This window comes from Zingiber officinale, chromosome 10A, assembly GCF_018446385.1.
Source record: "Zingiber officinale cultivar Zhangliang chromosome 10A, Zo_v1.1, whole genome shotgun sequence".
Lineage (NCBI taxonomy): Eukaryota > Viridiplantae > Streptophyta > Magnoliopsida > Zingiberales > Zingiberaceae > Zingiber > Zingiber officinale.
This window is the reverse complement of record NC_056004.1, coordinates 77,872,296-77,883,396: the sequence shown is the minus strand read 5'-3', so window position 1 is coordinate 77,883,396 and position 11,101 is coordinate 77,872,296. Positions and strand designations below refer to the sequence as shown.

General features: G+C 34.3%; 1 protein-coding gene across 1 annotated transcript; it reads right to left on the bottom strand.

Moving 5' to 3' along the window:
• Positions 1 to 1,431: 1,431 nt before the first annotated feature.
• On the bottom strand, positions 1,432 to 8,111 carry LOC122027746 (two-component response regulator ORR1-like). The gene is made up of 5 exons (XM_042586754.1): positions 7,825 to 8,111; positions 4,834 to 4,913; positions 2,236 to 2,313; positions 2,008 to 2,078; positions 1,432 to 1,869 (listed from the first exon to the last, which is right to left on the bottom strand). Exons 1-5 carry the CDS (start codon positions 8,003 to 8,005, stop codon positions 1,677 to 1,679), a joined length of 603 nt encoding a protein of 200 aa, XP_042442688.1. The 5' UTR covers positions 8,006 to 8,111; the 3' UTR covers positions 1,432 to 1,676.
• Between the last annotated feature and the right edge of the window lie 2,990 nt (positions 8,112 to 11,101).

Below are 11,101 nucleotides of genomic sequence, written 5' to 3'. Positions count from 1 at the left end.
TGTGAACTAATAGATAACGAAAAGAAATAAAATAGAGAATAATTATTTTATCTGTTATTTACTAAAGTCAATAGAGTTATTTATGCAAGTTGTCCAAATAATAGTGGAAAGATTAAATATGACATATAATTATAAGAATAGTAAAAAAAATATAATAGATTTGGAAGTATTATTTTTATTATTTGATTTATGTCAATTTTGATTGTGATGTTGATCTTGATTGTGATGTCAAATATAATAAATCTCAATTGATTGAAATTAATTTGAAATTATTTTTTATTATTGTCATTAGATATACAAATGTTACTGATAAACTGATAAATAATACAAGTTCCTAACACATAGATCACATACTTGTTAGTATTTTAAAAATTTAAACTGCCTAAGTTCTAAATACCAGATAAGAACTCGAACTCGTATATAGGAAAACAAGAACAAGAAAGATCTAGTTTCACCATGAGCATGATATAAAAAAGTAAATACATAAGCATGACAAGGTAACCTGATTGAATAGTCATTTTTCTTGTCATTTAGTGTCGTATGAAAGATCTTGAGGAAGAAAAAGAAGCGGAAGTAAACAGATAAAATCTTCCTTGGATGCTAGGCTAGGGTTGTTAGTGTCGTATGGAAGATCCTGAGGAAGAAAAAGAAGCAGAAGTAAACGAATAAGATCTTCCTTTGATGCTAGGGTTAACGACGCCGAAAAGTTCTAAGTCAATAGGAAGCCCAAAGCTCTGTTAAGATTACCCTAAACCCTCGAGGACCAACCCTTATATATAGAGATCCGATTTGTTATCAACCCATAGATGATAACGAATCGGGCTAAAGATTCTACACATTAAACTCATATCTAATAACGCAAAACGTAATCAGATTATATTCACATGTGAAACTTACAAATAAATCCATCTAATAAGTATAATAATATCCAACAATATCACCTAGGCATCTTCCACATTGGGACCATCATAGAAGACCACTTTCAAGAAACCCAAATCCGACATAGATCTAGACATCAACCTAGTCTAGAAATAGACACTACCCATCGAGTTAAACTAAATGCCCCTAGAATTGATGGTTGACTAGGTCCAAACACATTTCTTGACTAGGTTGCCGAGATTACGGACTACTTTAATTGGTATAGTATGAACCAAATTGAACAAACACGATTTGCAATTACGCACAAGGTCGCCCCTTCTCGATCGATAGATCTTAGTGTGAGGGCTGAGGACAATACTATGGAGCTGTGTGTGCTATTCCTAGTTTATTGTTCAATTGTCATTCTTTTTTTTTTGCTTTTTTTGCATAGGGAAAGTAATATAAAGAACAAGTGTAATCATGAAACCATTAAACTACCTGAACATTTTGCTAGTTTACTAGACACATTTTCTTATTATTATGTTCTCATTTCAACACAGCATTCACTCACTATTAAGATCAAAGCTAAGATTTAAAAGCAATAACAGATGATCCACAAGTTCTCCCAAACTCAATTTGCAATACTGCTTTGCCTCTCCATTCTCAACCAATTGTAGCATGTGGTCTTTTTCAGATCTTAGCACAACGAATAACCGTAAGAGATCAATAATCATTGTTAGGCTCTAGTTACAATATAAACTCTGGATCTGATTACTGGTGGTTAACTGTCAAAAACACAACAGGATTTCTTGATTTAATCACGCAACGGCAACCTTTGGAACGCGAGGGCACGACTCGTAACTGCTGTTCTCTGGTATCACATCTACCGGCAACTTCCTCTTCGTACCGTGTTTGCACATTGGAGTCTTGGCTGCGTAAGTTCGTAACCTCTGTACATCTTTTAGCTTAAATGGCTTAACAAAGAAATCTTCAGCCCCAATTCCTTTGCAGCTGCACAAAAAAGACAACCAGCTTAAAAAATTACAATTTTTTCGCATTTTCGTTATTGATTTTACAGTATATATGCAAAGCACTTGTTGACAGAATTGCATTACATGATGGAATGAGTCGAAAACAATAACAAGCTACCTGCTGATTATCTCAGGATCATTTTCAGACGACATCATGACCACGGGTATGGATCTCAAGTTGCTGTTCTCCTACAGAATATAAGTCGAACAATCCATGAAATTGTCCAGGAAAAAACTACAACAATAACAACAAGCCATGAACAAATATTTCCGTAATTACATGGATCATATCTCTTTAAAACTGAATTGTCAGCCAAAAAATTGACCAAAAACAGATATTTCATACCTTAACAGTCTTAAGAAGGTCATAGCCAGTCATATGTGGCATAAAATAATCAGTGAGAACTATATCGATCTTTTGTTCCTGCATAATACCATTCATGATTTTTAAGCATCCATGGAAATTGTCAATATATGCTTAAATCTAAAATACCATGCCATTTATGAAGTTCAAATGAAAGGATGGCTCATAATAAGGCAAGACATGATACCATGGAAAATTAGGATTGTACAGAAAGATAATAAAGGAGATAAGAAAATTGAGTCTTTCTTCATCTTTATTCATCTCCTAAGTACTGTTTTGTTAAATTACATGTTTCATATTCATGAAAGTTTTGGTCAGATGTACAATATTCTTTTAGATCAAAAAACTTATAGTCATATAGCAAAGGCAATAAAACGAAAACCGTTAATAAGAGGTGTTGGGTTTTATACCACTTCATGCTTCTTGTGATGTTACTTCTAGCATGAGTAGTCATAAAAACATATGAATATTCAACCTATGCATAGGAACCTTATATAATCTACCTCCAATACTAGGAGGGCCGTTAAGGTAGCAGATCTACCTTTTTTGTAATCTACCTCAAATTCTTTGTCCGCATATCTCGTCTACCTTTCGATCAAAATAATTCATTGTAATGAGATTGTATGAGGACAATGTGACACCCTATTATCTTGCACTGCACCCTCAACGACCTTGGATATCTATGTCTTTATCGATGTGAGGTGCATTGATCTGCAACAAGCTTATAAATTTCCTATCATAACCTCCACACGCATTCTTCCTACCACTATTCTTCCATAGCAATGAGTCAAGACAATCCTCTTTCACCTACTAGGATTGCTCGATCCATACCATAATTGAAGCAATGAGTCTCATTCTAATCTGAAGCAAACCCCCAAACCATAATTGAAATTTTCAATTCTACCCGTATTCAATATGAGATAATTAGAAGTGTCTAAGATCATTCAGTATTTCATCTTACTTCATCATTTAATATTTCATCTTACTTCTTCATCATTTAATATTTCATCTTGCTTCATCTTAGAAGTGCATGCTCCTTATTGGCTTATTTACATTCAACATTTTTAGAGTAAAGATCTAGAAGATTTAAGATACTTTCTTGGTATAGAAGTAACTCATTAAGGGTAGATTTTTATTTTTCATTGTTGAAATGTGTACTTGAGCTAAGACAGCTGACATCTTTATGGATCTTAATATCTAACTGATGCTAGGGCAAGTGGTTGTAACTAGTTAAAAGATCAAAGTTACAACATCAAACCACTTGTAGTAAGTGTGATTAGACACTTTCTTAAAGTTCCATGTCAAAATCATCTGGAGTTTGTCTTAAAGATTCTCTTGTAAATCGAATGCATGAATCAAAACATTGGACTATCGCCCTAGCCATACGTGAATTTATTTAGGCTAAGCTCTTCATAACTGAATTAGAATATGATACTACAAGCCAAGTAATATTATGACAATTAAGTTGTCAGACAACTTCTAATCCACTATTCCACAAGAATACACATAGAAATTGATTATCACTTCATTAGAAAGAAAGTGCCAACCCAATAAACTTTTTGTATAATTTGTTAGTTCTAATGATTTGTTAGCAAACTTACTAAGGGTACAAGAGGTCTAAGGTTTTAGCATATCTATAACAAGATAAATTTTATAATGTCTTCAAGTTGGCTTGAAGGGAGTGTTAGGAACTTTTTTATAAATAGATACACTATAAAGGTCTTAATGTAATATTTTAATGATAAATAAATATACATATTAGTGAACAGGAGTACCTAGGGATTTAAAACCAAAATTTTCTCTATCATTCTTCAGTATGCATAGCTAATGTAGACTACCTTAGGTACAAATTTTATTTTTGATCATAATAATACAGCTTGAAGATATTTTCACTTCATCTTCAATGTACTTGAAGGGGAACATTGACACATTAGTAAAATTGTTGTAATGTGACTTGGAGCTCATGGGGTTGAGTCATGGAAACAACTTATGGCTACAACAAATCCAATGTGATCCAATCCTTTCCCGGGACTCCGCATTGACGGGAACTTCGTGCACCAAGCAACCCTTTAATTTTTTCATCTTTGTTTCTCAAGGAAAATTTTTTTCTGAAGGGGAGCCTTGGCGTAACGGTAAAGTTGTTGCCACGTGACCAAAAGGTCACGAGTTTGAATCCTAGAAACAGCCTCTTGCAAAAAGCAAGATAAGGCTGCGTACAATGGATCCTTCCTCGGGACCCTGCATGGCGGGAGCTTCGTGCACCGGGTTGCCCTTTTTTTTTGTTTCTCAAGGAAAAAGAAAACTATCACATAAACATTCTTCCTTGTTAATCAAAAGATCCTTGTTACTAATGTGTATTGTTTTAAGTATGCAGTGGGGATGCATTCTCCTTGAATTCAATGTACCCGTTTTGAAGAGAAAAAGATTAGTTTTCATGCATTCGGAAAAAAAAAACATATTAAATACAACTGCAAGGTTAGCCCAACAATTCAAAGATATAAAACTGTGTTTCTACAGCAATATTTATAAAAAATCAAAGAGTAAAAATGAGTTAGAAAAAGAAGAAAAAAATGGACCTACATTAATGTGGGTCCTTTCAGATTTCCCTTCATTCAAGCCGAGAACTTCCAATGCTTTTATGCCTGAATCAACGGGAATGACTGAAATAGAACCGGAAAATTTAGCATTCTGGAAATCTAATTGAAAACATTTAAAAAAAAACAGGCATTCTTTTTTTTTTCAAATATTTCATGAGAATATCATCCTTCTGTCAAGACTTGTTTACCACTTTTTTCTACTTAGAAAAAAAAATCAACTAGCAGAGTTTAATAGACAGAAAAAACTTCATCGGCTATGGAACAATTAGTAAACTAAAGGAATAAATGAGAATTAAATAAATTCTGCAAGTGAGATATATGCTGGTCAATAATTAATGTTGCTTGACTTGACAAATTAATGAGTCAATCTGCTGCCATGTGAGAGGGTCATGATAATTGCACATGAACAAGCAATTCGTTTTGAATGTTTAGTACAAATAATCTAACTATAATATTTTTTAACAAAATAAATATGACAAAAAGAAAGTTTAGTGAGAAAGAAACCAATCAACATAAATGTTGTTGGGAGATCTCTTGAAAAAGATTAAATTGGCTTTAACAAGTTAATTTGTAGCAGTACATAAAAAAAATAACAAAACATAATGGTGTTTGGAGTTCAACTCCAGTCCCATCCTTATGATTATTATTTAGTATGCCTTCTTAGAGGATAGAAAGAGCATAGCTCTATATACATCCTTGCATAGTTATTTAAGACATGAGACGCCTAAAAGTGCATAGGTGTTATGGGGCTTGAGGTGCACGCGTTATCAAAGTAAGGCACTCTAAATATAGATTTTTACAATTTAAACATATATAAGGAATTTCTACTAAAATATTTCACTAATAAAATTATAGTTAATAAAATATTAAACAATAATATAAATATAAAATTCATTAGTAAATAAATACGTTATATGCATAATTTAAATTAAAAAAATTCAAATATCTAAATCATCAAAATCTTCATCATCTTCCTCAATGATCTCATTATCATCATCACAGAATGTTTCTAATTTGTATAGCTGAATTTTTATCGGTTTCCTCATGACGGATCTCTCACAAGCGCCTTTAATAACTATGCATCCTTGATTAGGACTTCACTACATGTAATATATTTATATGACTACAACTATGAATATGCACAATCTTTATATCTTCATATAAAAATCAAGATATAAGCGGATGATCATTTATGCATAAACTCATGCCAAATTTTCTTTTACCATGTCTAAGCGCATATAAAATGTCTTACACTACGTTTAGTGATTTTGTAGAATACTTCCTTGTTTGTATAGTATATGCAATAAGTAATAGAATTTCTTTTATTTAAAAAAAAAAAAAGGATAGCCCGATGCACGAAGCTCCCGCTATGCGGAGTCCCGGGAAAGGATCCATTGTACACAACCTTATCCTGCTTTTTTGCAAGAGGTTGTTTCTAGGATTCGAACCCGTGACCTTTTGGTCACAAAGCAACAACTTTACCGTTGCGCCAAGGCGCCAAGAGTTTCTTTTATTTGATTAATTATTTTTAAAATTTTATGGGAGAATGTTGGAAAACTAGTAGACTAAAATTACTATCGTTGGATATGCGCGGTAAATGTGGCTAATTGAACAACAATAACATGCTAATCTCATGTTGCACTAACAAACTGGAAAAGCAGCTTATTAAATAAGTGTAGCCTCCAAAATGACCCTCCTCAACCACACTTGATGAGCTCAAAATGCCTCAACTCAAAAGGGAAACTCAAAAACTAAAGTATTGTCTACACATCGCCCCAATGTTTCTAAAACTCCCAAAACAGATCTCATACTTTCTAAATTTTATCTCACCTACTCCTTTTACACCCAAAATAATTTATTTTCTTTTAAAAATTTTACAGCCAAAGTTTGATCATTTTGGACAAATAAGGATACCAATAAACTAGTGAGAGCAAGATCTACATGCAAAAATTATTTTTCACTTGAAATGCATTGCCTTGGGCCATTAAGTACTTTTGGTCAAAAGTGCTAGATTATCTATGTTCAATGGAAATTACTCAAAATTGCTTTGGATCACTAACCAAGATTTGGTCATGGTTTATAATTTTCATTGTATAGAAATTGTCAAATACTTCTGGTCATAATTACTTAATAGCCTTAAACTACTCAAATAAGTAATGTCTAAACAACAAATGTCTTCCAACAAGGCCTAGGCATTCGTCTATGATCTTCACTGACCTTCAAGTACTTTTAGTTAAAAGGTCTTAATGACCAACAATTCAAATTCAAAAATATTGTTAATATGGATATCACCCTCATTGGTAATTTGGTAAATTTTCTACTTTTGAAGTCACCAATTTGGAGGGAAATTTTGGGAACTACACTTCTAAAATTAAGAGGCATGGTTCAGATAAATGTCAAAAAATTTACTAACTTGTACAAAGGGTTCTTTCCTTCACTTTTTTTTTAAAAAAAAAACAAAATATTTCTCAACACTAGAAGCAATCTCAAAGTCATCACCATCTAAAGAATTACACACAAAGGGCATAGAATCTACCAATTGTAACTTTGGGGGAAAAAAAAAATGCTCAATCAACCCTCACAAACGCAAGCAATTTACCTTAGTAAAAGTTCACACCTTCATTTCATTCTTTTCCCTTCTAAATTCTCTCTTTTACTACTTTTTCAATATAAACTTGTTGGGATGTTTGATCAGTACACATAGCTATCTAGGTTACTCTGCACATGCATCATTAAGACTGAGAGATTATCTGTAAGAGCACTAACAAACTCAAGCATCCAAAAACAATAGATCAGCAACAACATGGAATCACAGAAGTCGAATTAGAAACGCCATCTAAAGGGAAGGGAAAAAAAAACACCTCATGAACAAACATCACATAAGAAACATTAATTAACACCAAAGCAAAAGGTTCAAGGAAGATGAGTGAAGGCACAGATCTAGATTGGTGAAACAGGGTAAGAGGTCACTTACCCTCAAACATCCCTCCATTCTTCTTGAGCAGCATCTCCGCTATCTTCCTGTCCACAGGGGAGTCATCCACCACCAGCACTCTCATACCTCGTCCTCCATCACCACCACCACCACCACCACTGGCAGCTTTGCCCACCACCTCTCCCTCTTCTTTCTTCAGCTCCTCTTCCATCCCCTCCATCCCTCCCTCTCTCTATCTCTCCGCCCTTCCAATTTCCCGACGTAGTATTTTAATTTGCAGTGACAGAGACGGCGGATGTGCGCTTGTGTCCTCCTGTGAGCGGTCGAATGAGCAGAGGAAAGAATGGCGTGAAAGCAGGACCCCAACGGCTGAAATTTTCCATATTCCCTGGATGCTGTCCCGGTGACGTTGCCAGATGAGCAGCGTGTAGGGAGTTCAGAGCACAGAAAGCCTGTTTTCTGTCGGTCATGAATAGGCTTGTTCAAGGTGGAAAGGATAGATTTCTTTATTAGATTTGGTTGTCGGGGACAGAATCCATTGCTATTTCTGTTTGGGATTTGAGATATGGACCTTTTCTCAGCCCCTTTTTCCCCACTTTTTTTATTTATTTAGTTTTTGCATCTGCTTTGTGAAAAAAATTTCATCTTCCATGTCAACAAAGAATCAAATGAAAAACATAATTAAATCAGAAAAAAAAAAAACTGCAAGCAATTCCTCTCGGATGTAATTCGTGGGGTTGTATTATCGAATCTAAACTAACAGAGGTGATTTAGGTGAAGAGGTGAATCATCACTGGGCCTACCACAATGGAGATATGGCCAGATCCTTGAGATCTTGGATTGGTTCCCTTGTCCCAGAGTGGGTGCAGACAGCAAGAATGGCCATCCTGTTCTTTAATCCCTGTCACCCTCTCTTCTCTCTAATTTCATGCCACTCAGCTCCATCTGCCATAGTGTCACCAGCCAGTCATGAATGTTTTTCAGAACAAAGATACATTCCTCATGAAGGATGAAGGATGAAGGATGAAGGATGAAGGATGACGGATGAAGGATTTACTAGAGTACCAAGCTTGCATAGTACTTGATGATGCAAATAGTCTAGTTACTCGATAAAATTAAATAAAAAGGAGAATAAATATTATTTGTCATGTTGTTTTATGAATTCAAATTTGAAGTAGAATATCTCTTCTTGTCTCTTTCTGGTCACTGAAGAATATAGGATAAATAGGAGAATGAATTTATTCCTCTCTCTCTTTTTTTCTTCCCTTTATTCTCTTTTTTTCTTTTTCTTTTCTTTCTTGCATTACAGAATAAAGTAAACTCAGTATTAATTTTCTGCCTATTTTGTGAATTGATGTTAAAAAAACAAAATCTTGAAGGATGTTGTTGCCCGAGCACCACAAACTTTGATAATGTCTTTATCATTGTGATTTGCCAATAATTAGTAAAGTTTTAAACAAAATTTGCCAATTACTCACTGGGATGAAATAGAGTTAAGTTGGATCTTGTAATAGGGTTCATGTAATGCTAAACAACAAATTGAATACAAGAGATTATAAATATACTATTGAAGAACAAAACAAGAATTTATATGAATATATAATTTAAAAATAAAAAGTCAAAATAAAATTGGTACAATAGTAATTGATAAATTGGTGTGGTTGGAGGAACCTTATTTTCAATTTGATCTCTATAAATAGTATAAGAATTACTCGAAATTCATCATTGTTCGTTGTTTTCTTTATTGAATTTAATTTTCTTTCGGTGGACTTATATGCGATTTGAGACATATGAATTTATGTCGTTAAGAATCAAAACTCATTAAGTGATCTAACTTAAGTTAATTCAGATTTTGGCTATTGGATATTGACTTATATGTATATAACCCATTACATGCATCCATTATTAATGATGAGTTGATATTGAATGTGGTTATGCTCTATATTAGTTCGCTCCCAGTTGGATTAGGTATATTGATAGAACTCCTCGTTTCCTATTAACAAGAGTTTTCGGTGACATCACCCTTGTTGGTGCAAGCTTGAGTTTTGATGTTTGACAATATATGGAGATTGTAAATGCAATTATCCGTTTGGGAAGATTGTTGGTGTAATTCCTCTTTGGTTAAGATTTGACCAGTTTGATGTGAAGAAGAGTTAAGTAGGTCAAAGATGACCGGATACTTGACTAGGAAAATTCTAACTAAAGGTTAGGCAATGGCTAGACTAACAGGATGGTTGGCAGAAGAAGAGTTGAGTAGGTTAATGTTCATCGAATACTTGACTAAAAAATCCTAGTGAGTGAAGTCAGGTGAAAATCCTAGTGAGTGAACCTAGGAGATGGAAAGTCTTAGTGAGTGAAGAGAGGCAGTTGGAAAATTTTGATGAGTGAAGTCAGGCGAAAAACCTTAGTGAGTGAAACTAGGCAGATGAAAGTCTTGGTGAGTAAAGTCAGGTGAAAAATCCTAGTGAGTGAAGCTAAGCAGATAGAAATCCTAGTGAGTAAAGCCAGGTGAAAAGCCCTAGTAAGTAAAGTTAGGCAGTTGGAAAATCCTAGTGAGTGAAGCCAGATAAAATGCTCTAGTAAGTGAAGTTAGACAATGAGGAAGTTCTAGTGAGTGAAACCAGATAGTTGAAAATCTAGGTGGGTCAAAGGTTGAACAGACACCTAGTGATTGGAAGTCCAAGTGGGTCAAGGTTGACTGGATGCTTGACATGAGGAGAAAAGTCCAAATGGGTCTAAGGATTGACCAAACACTTAACATGAGGAGAAAAGTCCAAGTGAGTCAAAGGATTGACCGAACACTTGATAAAAAAGTCCCAGTAGGTCAAAGTTGATCGGATGCTAGGCAAGGAGGAGTCCCAGTAGGTCACGGTTGACTGGATATTGGGTAAAGGAATCCTAGACTTAAGTTTGAAAGTTAACGTTTGGTAATCAATTAAGCTAATCGATTATCACTGCCTAAGCAATTATCCTAATCGCTTAAGCTCATTGTCGTGGGAATCAGAAAAGACCGTAATTGATTAGGGTAATCAATTATGACATGCTTAATCGATTACGGGAATCGATTAAGCCAGTTTTCACGAGTGTATAGAGAGGTGCCTAATTAATCATACTAATCGATTAAGCACATCTTAAGCGATTAGGATAATCACTTACGACCGATTCTCACATGAACAGAAAACTTCCTAATCGATCAAGCTAATCGATTAGGAATGTGTAATCAATTAGGGTAATCAATTATGCCTAAAAATATAACTGTTTGAAGTAGGTTGCTAACGTGATAATCGATTAAGAAAAGACTTAATTGATTAAGGGG

Coding starts and splice junctions, on each gene's coding strand:
- LOC122027746 (XM_042586754.1), bottom strand. CDS start 8,005: ATGGAGGGGATGGAAGAGGAGCTGAAGAAAGAAGAGGGAGAGGTGGTG. Junction 2,079..2,235: donor ACCTTCTTAAGACTGTTAAG/GTATGAAATATC, acceptor TATATTCTGTAG/GAGAACAGCAACTTGAGATC. Junction 1,870..2,007: donor GATCCTGAGATAATCAGCAG/GTAGCTTGTTAT, acceptor TTTTTTGTGCAG/CTGCAAAGGAATTGGGGCTG.